Source organism: Lissotriton vulgaris, chromosome 11, assembly GCF_964263255.1.
Source record: "Lissotriton vulgaris chromosome 11, aLisVul1.2, whole genome shotgun sequence".
Taxonomy (NCBI): domain Eukaryota; kingdom Metazoa; phylum Chordata; class Amphibia; order Caudata; family Salamandridae; genus Lissotriton; species Lissotriton vulgaris.
This window is the reverse complement of record NC_141699.1, coordinates 608446369-608466476: the sequence shown is the minus strand read 5'-3', so window position 1 is coordinate 608466476 and position 20108 is coordinate 608446369. Positions and strand designations below refer to the sequence as shown.

Here is a 20108-nt window from a genome sequence, read left to right as displayed (position 1 = left end):
TATCTAGGCCATAAACACTATAAAAACCTTTAAAACTGTATCTCAGTCCCAGTAGATAATCATAAGTTTTTTCCTGTATCCTAATTGGAATAGCTTTTTTTTACTTACCTCCAAACAAAACTTGTATTTATTGTATCCACCCCCACCATCCCCACCCCCCTCCCGTTGGCAGACTTTACCCAGAAATCCCCCAGCAGCATCCCACATGCCACCAGATGGCACTGTGCGACTCTGACGCCATCCTGCTTCGAAAACTACTCCTAGGGCCTACAAAGTCAATTCCTTTCTTTCCACGTCACCAGATGGAGACCCTGAGCTCTGTCTCTTGTCTCTCTGAGACATTTACCTAAGAAATGTTGTTTTATTTTTACTGTGTGCAAGGGAATATCACCCCCCAAAACATTCCAGGTTTTAAACCCTTTACTGACTGTCTTAAACAAATGTCTATAACGGATCCCCATCAGGTGTGCCTTTGGTGCCCGAGGTAGAATCACAACTCTAAGGCCTGAAGTGAATGCGCATTGATGAACCCAAAGGCCATCCAGGAATGCAAGGTGAAATTATACATTGCCAAACACAAGCAGGCTTCGCGATCGATGAGTCCAGTCTGAGTCAAAAATTGGTCCTGGTCGTGTTCTCAAACAGGAGTTGACTAAGCTGTTCCAGAGGCTGGTCTTCGTTGAGATCTAAATCATCCGGTAAGTTGACGAAGAAACCTAAAAAAAAAAAATCTAAGCAGGAATCTGCTTCCTCGGGTCGACACCATGACTCATAATCCCACTCCTGGAGTGAGTTGACTTTAGAGCTGATTCAGTAACTGGTTCCAGCACAACCTGAGTTTTGAGGGCTGTTGCCACCCCAAAAAGATTGATCTGTGATGCCATAATGACTCTTAGGTTCTTTGCCAACTACTTCTCGCACGCCTTCAGGACCCACATAGTGGTATTCCATTTGCGAACCTCCCGTTCCAATTCAGACCCACCTCCGGCACCACAGTTCACACTGGTTCCTGGATCTCATCGATGCTGGACAAGGGATAGCAGTCGGAACCTGTACATCCTCGCCTGAGGACGCACCCAACCACTGTTGAGGTGCAGTTTCCCTCCACTTCATCTGCTGCCTCCTCAAGGAAGAACACGCACCCTACACCCCCTTTTTCGAACAAACTCGGACAAATGTTATGAGGCGTGTGATGAATATATTCAGCCTTATCATGGGGACAGTTGGTATGATGACTTGCAGGAGGCAGTGGCCTCTATACCTCCCCTGAAACAGTTATTTTTTCATGCTTTCCCCAAGCACTGGAGAACCTGCCATGGTGATGCATAGGGCAACCGGAGTCCTTGACCTCCAGTGCCCCACCTTGGAGATTAGACTAATGTGCTGACAAAAGTCCTCCAGCCAAGGTAAATATCTTCTGAGCACATCTACCATTCAATGATGCTTTAAAGACACTTTGTTGGCTGCCTGGGCAAAAGGTTAACAGGAAAATAACGAGGCGCCGTCGTCCTTCCCCGGGGAACTCTGCGATCCCCTCTCTGCACCCCTCCACTGAAAGTTAGTGGTGTAGGTGTCCACAAGTAAATTCAGTCCCAACACTTTCTGACTACTCCTTGCAATAGGAATGCCAAAGCGGGAAGACATTAGGCAAGCAAGTTTTCTCATCCACCAGCCTGGCTTTCTGTTTAGTTAATGCCAGCTGCCTCCTGGGATGCTTTCCCATGCCTGTAGGGACCTAGTGGCTCAAGTCCTCACTGGTGTTCCCAAGGATCTCCGAACTTTCCCTGCTCAAGCCATTCAAGACCGTTGTGATGCAGTCAAGTTCACAATTTGTTGTTGCTTGGACACCACTGATTCCATCGGACAAGTCATTGGCACCAGTGTTCCACCGCCATGCATGGCTACAATCAACCGGGCTTTCAGCAATGTCCAATCCTCACTTTTGGACATGCCCTTTGATGGCACTACTGTTTGTGGAGGAGGCGGATTCCGCTTTAGAGCATATTAAAGAGCAGGGCCACTGCATGCTCCCTGGCCTTATCCGCCTTGTCTTGCAAAATTCACCAATCGTACCACTTCTTTCGCGGCCTTGGTTGAGGTGTTCCATGCTGCCAATCTGAACTGCCTCGGCAAGGAATCCAGCAGTTTTGCGATAGAGGCTGTGGTGCCAACCGCCCTCGCTGTTGGGGCCTGCAGCCTGTCCAGCCCACTGACTCCCCTCTTCAAAACTCCTTTAGCGTGCCCTTAAAGAAGCACAGCCACCCAGCTGGAATCAGGATCCAACAATTATTACGGGGTTGGCAATCAAACTTCAGACAAGTGGGTCCTGCAGATTGTTTTCAAAGGCTATGCCTTACCTTACCTTTCTTCCCCATCGCACCGTCCACCTTCCCAGCAACAACTGACAGCGGGCAATCTGTCCCTGTTGTGACTGGAATTACGAGCCCTTTTGGCCAAAGGGCCTATCAAGAGGGGCCTTGCGCAGAAGTAAGACATGGTTGCTATTCCTGCTATTTTCTGTTGCCCAAGAAGGATGGAGGCCTTCATCCTCTTCTTGACCTGCATCCTCTCAACTTCTTTCTCTGCCAGGGTAAATTCAAAATGTTCACACTCGCCCAGTTCATTTCTGTACTCAACCCCAAAGACTGGATGGTGGCACTGGACTTGCAGGACACCTATTTCCATGTGTCTGTTCTGAAGGCCCATCAGCGCTAAAGGCGGTTCGTGATGGGACAGGAACATTCTCAGTTAACTGTGCTCCCCTATCTTCTCATGAGCCCCCCCTGGGGGGTTCACAAAAGTGATGGTAGTGGTAGCAGCACACCTCCAGAGGTCAGGGGTGCCAGTCTTCCCCCTAAATCAACGAGTGGCTGTTGAAGGTGGGCTTGTTTGAGCAAGTCGTCAGTCACCTCTAGACTACGACAAACCTCCTGTCATCATTTGGGTTCACTAGAAACGTGCTGAAGTCACACCTGACTCCCTCTCGGATGGTCCACTTCATCAGAGCCGTTGTAGACATGGTCCGATTTCATGTGCTTCCACATACAGGCTATGATCTGGATTTTTAATCCTTGGTCCTGGATTTCAGTGAGGTTGACTGAAGCTACTTGGTCTGATGGCCGCTTGCATCCTGCTGGTCAAGCACCCCAGGTGGCATATGAAGGTTGTGCAGCGGGATCTGAAGCCTCAGTGAACCCAACATTCAAGAGGACCTCATTGAACACGTACAGATCTCGGATGAGACTGTGAAAGATCTGCTGTGGTGGTAATTAGACCACGATTGGGTTTGCAGTACATACCTCTCCCTTCCCCTCCCAAAGCTGACAATGATAACCAATGCATCACTACTGGGTTGGGTTGGCCATCTGGGAGAGGTGGAAATAATATGCTTCACATCATGGGATTTATGAATACCTTAAGGGATAATGGTGCAAGCTCCCCGAACTCCCTCACTCTTGGATCATTCAGGTTGTACATGGCCTCTGTGAACTCTATCCTCAGTACCTGCAGTAGGAGCAGCATTAGGGAAGCAGGGGCAAGCAGAAATATGTAGCTGTTGGATGGTCAATAAATCAAAATTCTGTGCAGAATATGCAATGTAGTTAGTAGGAAGCAATGTGTTGTATATCATGCAGTCCTAGGCAGGTGAAAGTAGAAATAAAAATTAATAAAATGAATAGTTTTTATTTTACATTTTGGTTATACAGGCACAGTGTGAGAGGACGATCTGTCACCAGAAAGGACTGCTTGAGTTCTTGTGTAGGATCTTGACACGTTGGCCAGAGCTTCTGTCTACAGACCCGGTTTTCATCTTGTGTGTACTGGTTTGGAAGATGGTGCGTCTGTGAATCCTTGTTTGTGAGGTTGGGAATACCCAGCTCATAACCATTTTCTAAATTCCAGATGTAATTATTTCATGTATACTATAAAGTGGAGAGGAGAGATGGTAGACCCTTGTGTCTCCAGTTTTTATTTTGTAAGGTTACAGGGGGGCATTTGTAGAATGTTAACTGTGTCCTGGCAATAGGAGCAGATCCAAGCAAGAGTCATGTCATCATTACCAATTTTATTTGATTTTTTTATCGGAGAACAGCCAAGTGACTCAAAAGAAGTAGTGCAAATATGCAGTTTCTTTCGATTGTGTTTTAAGTCATCCCATATACTGATTAGAGCAGCTTCTGTGCCTCTTCCTGGGCAGAATACTGCTTGGTCGTCTGTGAGTACGTGGTTGTCTTCAAGGACTTGGTAGATTGGAGAAGCGCTGCTCTTTCAGTGAATTTGTGAGGGAAAAGTCCATTCGAATTTGGTCTATAGTTATTGGTGTCGTTTGGGCCAGGGTTGTTCTTAATTAGTGGTTGCATGTTGTATTGCTGAATAACATTTTGCTATCTCTTCCTTTGAATTTATCATCAGAAATGGGACAGAATAAGTTTATTGGATGATCTGCTCTCAACGCAGGTCACTCTGAAAAGAATAAAATGCCGGAATAGTTAGAAATGGGGTCTGTGGTTGGCAGGGGTACGTACCTTTGTCCAAATAGGGACCCTTGCTTCTAGTCAGGGTAAGGGGGATACACACTTTAGATAACCCCTGCTCACCCCCTTGGTATCTTGGCATGAGCAGACAGGCTTATCCCAAAGGCAATGTGTAAAGGACACCACACCAGTTTAGAAAAATAAAATATCTATATCTAAACTAAACAAGACCAAAACGACAAAAATCCAACATACACAGTTAAAAAAATGACTTTCAAAAGGTTTCAAGAATGCATAGGAAGGGTTGCGTCGAATCCGGTCTGTATGGGGAGTGATGTGTTGATTCTTCGTGACCGTTCCGGTCCGCATGGGATGCGTCGGATGAACTTTCCACACAAGCACGATGCATGGAAATCGGGGATGCGGTGGCGCTCGATGCGGCGGCGTCGGTCCTCTTCTGCCACGATCCCTCAATGTGTCAATTTCTGTAGTTCTTTAAGTTTCTTCTTTCTGCCAGCTCCCAAACAGCAGCAACAACCTCTAGAGGCCCAAAACTGCCACAGATACCTCTTGGCAGGTCGGAACGCACAGCAGCAGAGTTTAGGGGAGCTGGGGGTGAAGTCGTTGTGTCCCTGAGACTTCAGCACAGGAGGCCAGCTCACTTCAGACCCATGGAGATCTCCTTCAAGCAAGGGACACAGCACACAGCAAAGTCCTATTCCTTTCCTTGGCAGAAACAGCAACTGCAGGCCAACCCCAGACACACAGCAGGGGCAATACTTCTCCCCAGTCTCTCCAGCTCTTCTCCTTGGCGAAGGTTCCTCTTGAATTCTAGGAATGATATAAAGTTCAAGGGTTTTAGGTCTAATACTTATACTCCAAAATGTATTTGTTCTTTGTTTAAGGGTCTCTGAGCCCAGTTCAAACCAGTTCTGGGGTGCACTCTGCAAGTGCACAACAACATCCATTGTCAGTGTGAGTCTTGGCTCCAGCACCACAGAGGGGCTAGAACGAACATTGTGGAAGGCAGGCACAGCCCTAGTCAGGTACAGGTGGTAGCCCTCCCACCACTCCAAATGCAAATCAGGCCTACTCAGCCTAGTTCTGACTCATACAGACTCCTGGGGCCACTGCACCTCCCCAGTCAATCCAAAGCCAGTCAGTCAATCCACAAACAGGCAGAGGCACACAGGATGGTTGAACAAGAAAATAGTCACTTTCTAAAAGTGGTATTTTCAAACACAATTTAAAAACCATATTTTTTAAAAGATGTGTTATTAAATCCTGAGTTCAGGGATACCAAACAGCCTTTTTCATTCTTATCCCTATGGGAAAATATGCTTGAAAAATGTTATAAAGCATTCCCCATTCTCTCCTATGGGGCAAGATAGCCCTTCAATAGTAAAAAATGAAATTGGAGTATTTCACTATCAGGACATGTTACACACACCAATACATTTCACATTCACTGCACCCTGCCCAGGGGGGCACTGGGCCAACCAAAGAAGTGCCCTATATCTAAGAAAAGGGACGGTTAGGGCCTGCAAGAGGGTGCACTTGCCAAGTCGACATGGCAGTTAACAAACTACGCATAGGCACTGCGGTGGCACGCCAGAGACATCTTTTCAGGGCTACTCATGTGGGTGGCACAATCAGTGCTGCAGGCACACTAGTAGCATTTGGTTTACCAGCCCTGGGACACTCAGTGCACTTTACTAGGGACCTACTGGTAAATCACATACACCAATCATGGATAACCAATCACAATAACAATTTACACAGAGAGCATATGCACTTTAGCACTGATCAGCAGTGGTAAAGTGCCCAGAGTCCTAACGCCAGCAACCACAGGTCAGGAAAAAATAGGAGTAAGAAGCAGCAAAAAATTGGGGGATAATGCTTCAAAAAGGGCCATTTCCAACACAGGTGTAATGATTTAATGTATGCTATAAAGAGGTGAGGAGAGATGGAAGACCCTTGGGTCTCCAGTTTTTATTTTGTAAGGTTACGGGGGGCATTTATCTAATGTTAACCATCTTATGGAAATAGGAGCAGATCCAAGCAAGAGTTATATCATCATTACCAATTATCTTTTTAAATCTGAGAGCAGCCAAGTGACTCAGGAGAAGTAGTGCAAATGTGCGTTTTTTGACGACTGTGCTTTAAGTCATCCCATATACTGATTAGAGCAGCTTCTGTGCCTCTTCCTAGGCAGAATCCTGCTTGCTAGTCTGTGAGTATGTGGTTGTCTTCAAGAACTTGAGAGATCTGTAGAAACGCTGCTCTTTCAGTGAATTTGCCAGGGAAAAGTCCATTCTAATTTGGTTTTTAGTTATTGGTGTCTTCTGGGCCAGGGTTGTTCTTGATTATTGGTTGCATATTATGTTGCTTCCTCTTCCTTTGAATTTATCATCAGAAATAGGACAGAATAAGTTTATTGAATGAAACCATCCATCCTCACTGAATGAATGAATGAATGAATGAAGCAGGATTTGTATCGCGCAACTTAGCCCCAGAGGGCGTCAAGGCGCCTCAACACAAGTTACTCTAAAAAGCCGGAATAGTTAGGCATATAATGATGAAACAAAAGATAAGTGTGACTTCAAGCTAGAAGTTAAGAGACGGACCAAACATGTATGTATTTTTCACCAGCCATATACATGGAAGAGCAGATAAAAAGAGACTGAAGAGGACATGAGAGCACCTTTTGATTTGTTGAGAGAACCTCATTTTCCTAAATCCCTTTTCTTCTGCAGCTGCCTTGTGCAGGAAGGTTGTGAAGAGGGCAGAATCATGAAGGATTATAGCCCACTAAGGAAACATTGTTCACTGAAACTATTTTAGCAGTGCCCATCAGGAGAGTTGTACCCTTCCATTTTGCTTTAAAACAGCGTATACATTCTGTGCTTTGTTTTGAGCCCTGTAATATAAGGCTGGATATTGTGAAAAATGTTTAATATTATGTATTTAGTGTGGTATCATGAGCCAGCATAACTTTGATTAATGGACTCCAAAGATTCATGCTGAGTTTTTATCACTCATGATCCCGGAAGTGATTAGTTGCATATGTGGTGCCTTATTTATAGGTCGCCACCTACCAGACCGCACAGCACAGCACAGCTGCCTGGCTATGCGAAAGACATCTTGGGGACTTTCTCAAGGTAGCCCTGGGAATACATTTGGCCCATGGCTTTCTATTTGCTTTGTGGTTTATAACACACGTTTTCTGGCTTTCAATTTTGGGCCTTTATTTGATTTAGGCTGTGCAGCTTGAGTTTGTACCTCCCCATGCCAAAGCAATGTTTCGAGTATTCTTCCTCAAACTCATTTTCTGTAATGAACCGGCCTTTGAATCTTGTTTTTATCTAGTCACATTTTCTTGGAATTGAAAGGCCAAGGTCATATGTCAAGCTGTGTTTTCGCGGGAGCCTGCTGTTTATTTTGCTTTCGGCTGACTTCAAAGTGAGAGCGCTTATAGGAAAGAGGAATGCAGCATACTTTCTCCATGGAGCCAGCTTGTGCCTTTTTTATTTTATTTTAGACCTAACCATCTCAAAAGATGTCTCGTTCTTAATTGGCACAAAAAATGTGCACGTTTTTTGCAAAATTCCTCTTCTTTGAGTCGATTTATTTTGTAAAACTTCCTTCTTCGGAACAAAGTACAGAACCACATTTCAGTCTCAGCCTAAAATATGGTGATCATGGGCAATTCACACTATTTACGGCCTGTTCACTGTCGAGCACAAAGATAAGATCTTTTCACAGGAAAGAGCCAGCAACATTGTAACACAATTTAACAATGCTTGGTTTTCACTTTGATGTGTAAAGCATATGCTTTATGAGAGTGGCAACTTGTTCTGGAGAGTTAGGTAAGTTTAAATGCACTATTGTATGAAACTTTTTGTGTTTAACCCGTTGCATGCGTGTGTCAGCCAACGGCCATCGCAAGCACTACCTCGTAGTGCTGCGCATGTCCGTTTGCCGAAACGGCCCCACCCGCGCAATAGAACGCCCGTACCGCAGCATATTTTGCGCCGCGGTTAACGGGTTAAGTTTAGCTAAACAATAATTATGTATTACATCTGCAACTGTGCCTTTTTAGGATCACATATATTAATGGATATAAACGATTTCTCATTTGTCCTTGCAAGCACTAGGGTTCATGATTTGAATGGTGCAGCAGATGCATTGGCACTGGGGCCAAAAGGTTTAGGAAACCCACTGAGCACTGATTATTGTGATTCTTTTACTACTAAACAAGCAGCCACAAGTGCAGTTACCTTGCAGGCACTAGGATCATGATTTGATGGTGGAGCAGGATCAGTGACAGGCGCAAAAAGGTCTAGGAATTCTACTGAACAGATTAGTGCTATGTTACTACTAAACGAGCAGTCGGGAGTGATTTTTGGGTTCTTTTGTAGCCGTTGTATCCAAATTAACAAATAGCCTAAAGCATCACATCACTGTAAAAAAAGCTGTAACCTATTGGACTTTTCGGTCTACCTACAGCTTATGTTCGATTCAGCGCCTTTATATGCCACATTTACACAGTTTTTGTATGGTTCCAAATGCTTCTGAATCTTGACATACTAATACCTTGGCAAGGGCATTCTCCATTGTATTACATTAGCACTTCAGCCATTGTAAACACTATATAAATTCTTCTAACTTACCAAATGGCATTCCATACCAGGCTTTAGTAATGCAAATAGGTCTCGCCTATGCAAGATCTATTTGCTTTGTTAGTGTTTTTTTTAGCCATATTATACAGCAGAACTAGCTTCAGTGCAGCATAGCTGGGGGAAAAAAGCAATATTAACACAGTCAACGCTGGCTGTCTCATACAGGTTTTGTACATTACTTTCAGCCATTTGCAATATAGCAAAAAACATTAGAAAAGCCTGTAAATCTCACTTAGTCAAGACCGATTGGCTTTGTTTCTATATTGTATGGGACCATGTAAAGGTTGCTGATATGATTTTATTTCTACCAGCAAATCTCATAATTGTGATGTAGTTTAATAAAATCCTAAAAAGCTCATTCTAGGGAACAGTAGGTAAAACCATGCATTTGCTAGGGGCATCTACTCAAGCTTAAACAGTTGTGATATTTACATTAGCATATGCAGTTACCACACTCCAGATCTTGTCCTTCTACAGATCCCAAGTACTGTAAGGTGTGTACGCTTTTCTCTGTGTCGTAAGCACAGGTTGCTTTCTTATTTTAGGGAAATGCATTGCCGATATTGCACTTATCTGAAATAGTAACAAAAAATAAATGTTCCCCGCAAACCAGGAAACCAACAACAATTGAATGGCGATACACAGAGGAGGGGGAAAGGGTGAGAGTTTCCGTCCGGACTGGCAGAATCATTCCTGAACCTGTGAAGCAGAGAGATGATGGGATTATTCCTGAACAGTGGGTTGGTGAGTAAAAGTTGATTCATATTATTTGCTTCTGAAAGACCTACCTACAACTAAAATTCAGAAGTGCAAAGTGGAATCCAGACATAGCGTGAAATGCAGAAAAGTTAAAATTTGTGGAATAGCTGCACAGCAGTTGTGTGCGCGTCCGGCTTCTCAATTGTGAAATTCAGAGAAGGAAAGTAATGCAGATTGCAAGAGATTACGGTAGAGTAGAAGAAAACCTTTCCAAGAATTGACAATAGAGTTGCTATAGAAGAAATAAATGCTGGGCATAAACTATTGTTTGTGTCATACATTACAAGATACACCTACAGGCTTCTTACATGTCAATATCGGTACGCAAAATAAAAATCTTGCATCTCCATACAAGATATCGACTTTCAACTGACTCCCCAGGCTTCTTCCGTCACGCCTCGACGACTGATTTACCCTAGGCCAACAGTCACAGAGTGGTACTTGATGAAAAACTGGCATCTCCATTCATGTTACCTTTTCAGTTGCAACTTTCCTGCCTTCTCTCATAATCCCTTGCTCAGTTTAATATCCTGACACTCATGATGCCTTTTCATAGTCTGGCTTGACGAGCAGCTGTCGCCAGATAATTATGTGAGTATCTCTATAGAGGGGCTTTGGCTCCACCCACGTGTCAGGAGCCAGTTGTACATGCTTGTTTTGGATAGATGTTGTTTGCTTCTACAAGAAAAAGTCCTTGCCCTTCTTGCAGCTGTGATCTTTTTGTTTATTTATCAAGCAGCTTGAGGTTGAACTTTCAGGGGTACACGCGCAGTATTGTTATGGTATTAAACGGTCTTAGGATAGCTAGATAATTTATGATATTTGTCTTGCTTTTGGCACCAGCACAGATAGAATGAGGGCAGTCATTAACCCCTTAACTGCTGCTGACGGCCAACGGTCGTCACGAGCACTACCTCCCCAGTGCTGCGCACGACCGTTGGCCGTCGAGCCAGCATTCGTTCTTCGAACGTTCAGCACTGGGCGCTGAACGTTCGAAGCTCTGAGGTTAACTCACACGGATTTGTAGATCTGGCTTGACAATGCAACTGTTGTGAGGCGTTTTATCCTACACCAATATTAAGCCCCTGAATACCCTATTGGGTGATTAGCCACACTTTATAAATCCGGATAGATTGAATGCCTCTTTCCATAACATTTAGCAGAATATCAGCTACCTTAAATATTGTTTGATATATTGTTTACAAAATATTGAACAATTGAAGTTAATATCAGAAAATCTACGCACAGTGGAACAATCGTTTTGTAAGTGATATTCAGGACATACTATTTCTGACAGTCTGTATTCTTTCATAAAAACTTCCATAAGGCAGCTGCAGGGGATCTTATGTCTAGCATCTTTTAAACAGTTAATGGTGCCAGAAAAGACTTGGGCATGCATTTACATGAGTGAGCTGCTTCAAACTGCATTACATCTGTAGCCAAAAGTGGAATTCACTTTTCTAATCCTTTTGAAGGTTTACATTACTCAACAGGAAGTGCTGTATTCAATGGGCATTATGCTCGCCCTTTGGGAATCAAACTCCTCATTTGTGCTCAACCTTATAATGGGATTAAAATCGGTGATCTGGAGTCAAATGGTACTGAACAGAACAGAATTTCATAAGATGAATATCACAATACCCTAGCTTACACCGGTGCAGTCTTCATTGATATGACAGATGCCCAATAGATCTCAAAAAATGTTTTTGGTGGTAACGCACTCTTAGTTTTGTTTGTTGTTCTGAATTTGTTTTTTGTCACAAATGTCGTTGGTGCATAGGTATGTATCCTGCTGAGCTGTCAGGGTAGATTTATAAAATACTGTGACATGTGTTTCCTGTGACACAGGGACCACTCCTTCCTTGCACTCCTTTAATCTTTCATTCAATTAGTACTCAGTGTTTTCAATGCTGTTTGCAAATTTTATTTTCATTTCCAAACCTTTCATTTTAGCGAGTTTTTCATTCTTTGTTTCTTTTATCATTGTTTTGTATTTCATTTCACAAAAGTATTTAGTCCCAATGCATTTCAAGCATAATGCTCTTCCTCAGGGGATTTCCTTTATCTGGAAACATTATATGTCAAATTAAGCATTTGGTAGAAATAAAAATAACAATATGTACATATTTCAATAATAACCATTAGTCAAAAAACAACATTTGATCATAGTCATGCCTGTTTCTGTCATGCATAGTCATGTCTTGATTATCTGCTTTTATAACCCATGTTGTCGCTCTAAGCATGCTGTGTCTCTCGTGTGAATTTCGCTACCGTTATACCTTATAACCCATTTCTAAGCTTGTCGTACTGACCTTGAAAGATTCGTTTTAACTGTCATACTGAAATAAAATAAAATAAACATTACGGTAAGACACTGAGTTTCTCTCAGTCTCATGGTCACTTGGTATAAAATATTGCGGGGCCGTTTCCTTACCCGGTGCCAGCTTCCATCTCTTCTCCTCGCTAACTCGGCGTGTGTTACTCTATCCTACGCGCTGTGTTACAGCTCTATGATCTATTCCCGCTCACGTGACCGCGGCGGTTGTGTGCTTTGTTTACTATTTCTTAAAGTGAACCACACTTAGGTACTTGGATAGTGCGGTGTGTATCGAGATTCTTACTCGTGGGTATAATTTGAGGGATAATACCTGTGCAAAACCTATCGACCTTGTTGTAAAATCGATGGTGAAATAACTATGCCCAATAGAAACTTAAAAAAGAATCTGTTGTAAAAGATTGGTGTGGCCGATGAAGTGATAACTATGCTATTGAACATCTTTAGTAGTTATTTTTCGTTGTTTCTTGATCGGGTTCGTAAGAGACCACCTGTAAACATTGGCGTTCTGGATTTGCACCAACATTAGCAAGTTCACATGTTGGTAAATTATTTATGAAATCCTTCAAGTTATTGAATAACTATCAGTCACTTTTAGGTCACATCTGGAGACGGCACATGCGCTGAATGCGCACTCGCTTGCAAGAGATATTGTTTAACATAAGGGGCTTGGAGCCTGCCTATTTCCTACCATTTGTTCACTTTATCGTCACTTAAATAGACAGCGCGTTCCAGCTTCACTTCCTCTTCTTTCCTCAGGAGCATGGACCAAGTACAGATTGCTTTAGCTTGATTGGGGTCCTACTGCTGCTGTGATTAAGATACAATTTTTCTTTTTTTTTTTTTCTTCCCGTTGTGTTGCTGCTTCTTTCTTTATTTTCTTGTTCCTGACCTATTTCTCATACTTTATGTAAACATACATTTCTCTTCATTCTGTGCGCCTAGTCATGTGTGCTTTGTGAAAACTGTAGGTAAGCCCATTTTCTCTGTATTTTATACACCGTGCACTTGTGTCTTACATGCATGCTTTATGAATATAGATTAAACTCAATTCTCACCTTCTTAAATGAGACAAAACTGTTCTAATATTTTCACAAATAAACATTGGCAAACCTTGTACAAGTTCCTATGTGAGAGTTACTGCCTCTCCCTAAGTCGTTTAGACGTATTGTAGAGCAGCTTGGCTGCTGTGCAGCATGACTAAAAGTTATTAAAAAAAGCACCATGAACTGTATTAAAAAGAAGCGCTATAAAAGTTATTAAAGTGCTATGAATCAGTAAGGTTAAAAAAAAATGCTTCAGCTGCCGAACTGCTCCACAACATGGCTAAAAGACATTGGCAAGCCAATAGCTCTCACATAGGTGAGACCAAATGGCTTTGCCAATGCTTGTTAAAACATCAGTTTATTGGTTCTTATTCTTTTTCAATTTACACAGATTTAGTCCCTGGATGTTTACATACATTCAATTCGCACTGTACAATAATTCAATACTTTATCCCTCATGCAGTTCAGCATTATATAAATGTGAACATGTGTATTTCAGTTTGCTCATCGCTATATGTGTCAAGTATTCTGTTCTATATTCCTCTGTGCAGTTTGCTTTTCACAGCTACCATCTTCTTTAGTGTTTGCCACTGTAGTGTTCATATATCTGTGTTTAATTTGTTTTTGTGTATTGATTAATCTTCATTCAGTGGCGTCTCTAACAGTGATTTTTGAATGGGGTGGCACACAAGGGCACACAGAAAAGTGGTGAGGCATCCTGCAGCGGGCAGTCATGAAGATTGTGCGCCCATGTGATTGATATATACCCACACACACAAACACATATAAAAGTATTTAAACTTTTTATGCAAACTATGGTTTAAACATTAAGGTCTGAGGAAGGGGTAGTGATCTTCAGAATGTCTCAATCACTCCAGGTCTCGACAACCTCTTTTTTTCTGCAGTCTCTCAGACTTACTCCAGATATCTTCCGGAAACCCTCAATCTCCATACTTCATCACTTTCCTCTTCAGAACCCTCTTTTCACTCTATCCCACACACATTTCCTTGCATACCCTCGTTATCCCACACACAGTGCACCCACTCCACTGTAGGCACTATCTTTTCTTTATCTTTTGCCCTCGCAATATTTCAACAGCTGTGTACCTCCTTCACACACATGCATAGAAGCAAATTCACTACTGGCACCACTGACCATTGCCCTGTGCGCTCTTAGTGAGGCCACGTTTTGGATGAGCGTGTATTCTGAACACCTTTACGATCCACTGATGGGGCAGTGTGAGACATTCACAGTGCCTTTGGCCTGAATTCTGCAGCTCTTAATCCTGGCTCTTTATAAACAATCACTCACAACCTGAACTCACACGGATATATAGAGACAGCTCTTTATACATTATGCGGCCTGCATGAATAATATGTTGCGTGAAAACAAACTACACAATCCTGATTAAAAACACAACTACTCATGGAATTCAAGAATAAGTAAGACATGAAATGTAAACAGGAAACACTACTGTTCCCAGGCTGAGAGGCTGTACGTTCATGTTCCACCAATACACATTGGTATTAATGTATTAATGTTAGACACTATTGGGAATTGAAGAATTTGTATTGGTGGAACATGAATGTACGGAAGAATACCTCTACCAAATATATATACAAATAAAGAAAACTTTCTACCTAACCCAAGTCCTTACTGTTTGGACATTATGTCTCCTGTAATTATATATTGAGTGCTGTGGTTTTCCCCAATTCTTTCCATGTTGTCACATTGGGTCTCTAGATCCGACGAGTAACTCACACCATTGGTAGTAGAGTGTGGCACAACCCAAATTGTATCCGCTTTTCAGTCATTACTGTGAACCCACTATCTTGTGTTCGTTAATACGAGGTGCAATATCTAGTCCACTACTACCTTTGTCATTTTATTTGTTTCTGTTTTTGTGGGCTGCAGCCATGGCCCAGTGGTGGGGCTCAATGGAGATGGGGCATGACAATTACAGATGAGGCACTGGCCTCACCAATCACCCCGGCACCGTGACGCCACAACCGTTATTTACACATTCACCCCGCCGCTTGGATTCTATATGCCCCTATTGTTCTCAATTAAGAATGAATAAGTAATCACTAAAATGATCTATTTTGAGATTTTCTCCAGGGTGTTTCCTTTTACTTTAATGTCATTGGCTTTGCTTGACTTAGGCTCCTTTTTTATTATTTTACTCTGTGTCAGTTTTACAACTCTTCCACCTTATGGATCTAGGCAGTAGGATATGAGAAGGGGCGGGGGGGGGGGAAAGCTACCAGACACCCCTGGGGTGTGGAGCAAAACTTCAGGTCCCCAAATGGTTCTTTCTTAAGGCAACTCTATTTAGCTATATTTGAAGACTCTATATGGTGTTCCATGCGTTCAGGTCCCCAAATGGTTCTTTCTTAAGGCACCTCTATTTAGCTATATTTGAAGACTCTATATGGTGTTTCATGCGTAGTTTATATGTGATGTGGATTGCATTTGGGTATTCTTGAGATCGTTTTGGGCTGTAATGTACATCTTTTCATCGGGCTTCTCCTGTCAGAAGTTCTGCATAATTTTATGCCACTTATCATAGGTTTTTCCTTTGGCCTCTTTTTTCCCTTTCTGTGGAGAGCTATGCTTTCGACTTCTGCCCATTTCGTTTTAGGAATTGTGACCACCGAGTTCACTGTGGTGCTGAAGGAGACTTCCAGGTCATAGCTATAGCCACTTTAGCTAATACAAGTGTTGTATTCAAACAAGTTTTTCTCTCCTGTTGGGCTTTTGGTCTTTGAAATAACCCGAATAGTGTTACTAATCCTTTCTACCCAAACGTCCCAATAGCTTTTTCCAATATTTTCCTATTATTGGGCATTCCCATACCATATGGAAGAATTTTGCACTTTCTTAATTACATCTAAGGCATTGTGATAAGGCTTTTCTTTATATTTTTTCTTAATTTTCCTTGGTATTATAAGCATGTGGTCTTTCACTAATTCTATTGGAATTCCTGCTGCAGCCTCATTATCCCCAGGATGCGGGTCACAGGCACCAATCAGCTTATCACATTTGCTAAGAGTCCAGGAGGAAAGCTGGAGCTCTTTCAAGTTAGAAGGCAACTAACAGAGTAGCTGAGACACATTTACAGTAGGCTGAAAAAGGCATACGTTTCAGAAGCCAAAGGGTCTACTAGAGACAGCCATCACAAAATCCATCCAGACCTTGGTACACAGACTGAAATGTGAGAGTCCTGGGGTAACTGGTGCCATCAGATCTAAAAAAATACACATAATCATCATATGGATGCACAGCTTGCAACGTTCTGCTACATAAATGTGTCTGTCAGCCTGTTAATGCCTTCTTGGAGTTGGAGTTAGTACAGCAATTTGAAGACTGATTAATGAGTGGACAATTGATTACTAATAAAATAATCCATATGTGTATCTTTTCCAGCATGCTTTCTGGCATTTGTGTCAAATGATGTCCCTTACACCGTAACATGCTTCTGTTGTTTATATTTTTTAAGATGGCCCTAAAGATACATCTGTGGATGACACCTTAGAAAACACCTACGTACCTTCTTTGAAGACATTTCAAGAAGAAATTATGGAAAAGATGGGAATTGTAGAGACCCGCAGGCAAAGAAAATCATATTGGTATTAAGTCCTAAGAATGAAAGACAGCAGTTACTTGTGTGCAGGATACTCATGTGAGACTACTGTTTTGTTTTTTAATTTTTCCATACTCCTAGAATGAATCACTTGTACATTTACAATAAATATCCTTGTCTATTGAAAGCCTCTTTTTGTAGTTCCATTCTATGAAGTTACCATTTAAGAAACAACAAGTGAAACATGTTATTGCTACTTTCTTCTTCAGTTCTTTAACTTGAAGCCCAGTATTTTGTAACCTATATGTTGTGTGGGCACCACTGTCCCAAATGAAATATAGAATTTAAAAAAGAAATTGTGTTCCCAATCAGCTCTGTCATTTAAGAACAGGAATAACAACGGGTAGAGCAATTGGTAGGAAGCTAGCTTGTACTGAAGCCTCTTCTGTCCTACCTCCATATAGTGTGGAGTTCTGCTTGTTAGATCTATTAATTGTTTGTGTCTCGGGTGCATGTCCACAAAATCAGCTCGTCTGAACTCAGTTCTCTCCTGCAGCATAATTGGTGCTTAGATAGCATTCTTTCCAGTGGTGTAACAGCCCGCTGTGCGGGTAATGGGGTCCACGATCTTCAGCCCCCCCCTCCCCTTCCTAAGGCACTGTGCATGGGTATGGGTGGCGGCTGATAGCTCCTGACTGGGTTTGGAGCTTGGGGGCCCCCTCCATGCCCTTTCCATGGGGGTCCTCGAGTGTTTTACGCCACTGATTATATCACAGGGGTAGGGGCAGTATGAGTGTCACATAATTTGTTTGAAGCATCTATACCAACCGCCCGTATGCAGTAGAGAGCAGGGCAGTAACTATTCAAACATAAATTCAAATTGAGCTATGCTAATTTCTCTTCTATGCGTATGATATGTTACAAGGAATCAGAAATGTGAGCATCGTAATGGTGTTACAAATGATGGAACTCTCAGTTAAATACTTCTCATAAGGCAGATTATGGTCCACTTACACTTCATAAACCTTTGCTAGAGAGATTTTATATCGTTTCCTGGTAATGGAGCATCTACACTCCCCCCCCCCCCCCCCCCCCCCCCCCCTTGCCAAAAGTTGAGAACCTATTAATATTAGTGGAAAGTACTAATAAAATAAGTACTTTCTCGCAGCGGGATTTCCGACACATTAAATATTTCTTCACCTTTCAAGGGTCATCAGATTCAATCAGTGGAGGGGCTTTGGACTCAATCACATAATTTTTCACTGATTCCCGCTGGATACCTGCTTTTTATGCGAGTCATTCGAAGGTCTATAAGGTCAAGTTCTCATGAACAATTTAACCTAGAATGTCTATAAAGAATATCCCAGAATATGCATGTTTCATTGATGGGACCTGTATTGATACCCATAAACAGTGTAAGCGCGAATCCCAGAATGTGTTTTTTAACAGAGCGAAATGGAACTCTGTAATCATAAACTGTTTATATTCAGGAAACATTTTTTTTCTATTTTTCAATCTGTTAATTAAAAAGAATTCCACAGGACAAGAAAAAAAAACGCCAGACGTTAATAGGTTTATCTTTATAGAGAAAGCAGCACTGCTTTGCCATTGGATTCAAGCTAGCCTGGCTGATGTCGGCCGATTAGCCAGAAACCGGTCTCAGGATGCTTCTTTCCGGTCCAGGGAAGACATGACTTGGCAGTTCGGGCTGGACTGTTCCCATGAGGCACAGGGTCAGACTGATTTGCATATGGCCATGTCTGAACTGGGGTGGTGGGGTGAGCTAAAGAATGATGATGGATTAAACCCAGATCAGTTGTCTGGGGTGAGTGTTTGATTTGCTCCAACGCTCCGTCCATCATCCCCTTTGGTATCACCTAAAATAGAAAGTCAGAGGCTTAAAACCATTTTGTGCAGTTGTCAGTGTAGATCTGAAGCCTGTATTGACAGAGGCCCATGTTGTTGATACTTGAATCAACAAGGTTGTTGCCGTCTTCTAGGAGGTCCCTCACATTATAAAGGAAACATCTGGAGGACTCCTCATCATCAAGAGGTATTGATGCAGGGTAGGGAATCTTGTAGTTTACTGGCTGTTAAGTATACAATCTGAGGACTGAACATGTAATGTGAGGCCTGAAGGAGGCACCATTAGGCTGTGGTGGAAAAGTACAAAGGGACAAACATCCTGACGAAAATTATAGCATAGGCTGAAGCTGCTGGATAGCTAGGTCTCCAACGTCCTCTTTGTCAAACAGCACCTCCATTGGAGTATAGTGCACCAGAGGATGGCTCCCTCAAAGGTATGCACTTCCAAAAATCCAGGGCCTAGGAGAACAGCACTTTCAGAGGAGCCTGCTGCCTTAGGGCTTTTTTTGTAGGTGATGGAGCGCATCATGCCCAAGGTGTATGCCTTAAGAGGACCATGTCTACTGCTCCAAATGACAATAGTAATGGAGGCTACAAAACAAGTCCAGGAAGAAAGAAGACACTAATCCTTCAGTAGGTTGTGCCTCTGCTAACTAGCATAGTAGGTCTACGTCCTCTTCATTGAGCCTAAGAATGTTCCCACATTGTATAGACTCTGGTGATCTCATGTAATGATGACCACAGAATAATGAGGACTTTCAAGATGTTAGGAAATAATAAAATCATGAAGTTATAAAGGACCTGCATAAAAATGTGGTCAGGACCTCGAGGCGAACAGCAGGAAAAGGCCTTGGCAGAAACTTGACCTTGCAAATATCTGATTAAGAGAAATCCAGGATATCAATTGAAACCTATATTAAGAGCCAGAATTTGAAATGTATTCCTTTACAAAAGGTCATATCGATTGTGGCCCCCAAAAAACTACTAACTAGTGTTATACAAAATGTGTAATGAATTCCTCGCACAATTAAGTGATGCTTCTTATACAAAGTGTTTTCTGAACACTGTACACCTAATGTAAAAAAGGGACATTTTAAAGTCTGTATATGGGCATTATTCTCTGAAAAAAGAGCTCCTCAATAGGTAAGGCACAATTTTATGAAAAGAGCAACTTTCTTCAAGGTTTAACATAAGTGATTAAGGGCCTCATTACGATGTCGGTTGGAAAGCATTCTTACCGACTCGGGTTCAGGGAGTCCGACCGACCGATTACGATGGTTCCGAACATCGTTCAGTCAGACTCCCATTAACTTCAATGGGAGCCTTTGTTCCGACCAACAACACAGGCTCCCATTGAAGAA

The 20108-nt window shown here is 42.4% G+C and overlaps 1 protein-coding gene across 1 annotated transcript in view; it reads left to right on the top strand.

The window, feature by feature from the left end:
• MRPL24 (mitochondrial ribosomal protein L24) overlaps window positions 1-17068 on the top strand; it is a 74033-nt gene extending 56965 nt beyond the window's left edge. The window contains exons 5-6 of the mRNA XM_086943717.1: window positions 9771-9901; window positions 16798-17068. Coding sequence (XP_086799843.1) covers window positions 9771-9901; window positions 16798-16934 — 268 coding nt within the window. The 3' untranslated portion in view covers window positions 16935-17068. The remainder of the gene's footprint in view (window positions 1-9770; window positions 9902-16797) is intronic.
• Window positions 17069-20108: the final 3040 nt, after the last annotated feature.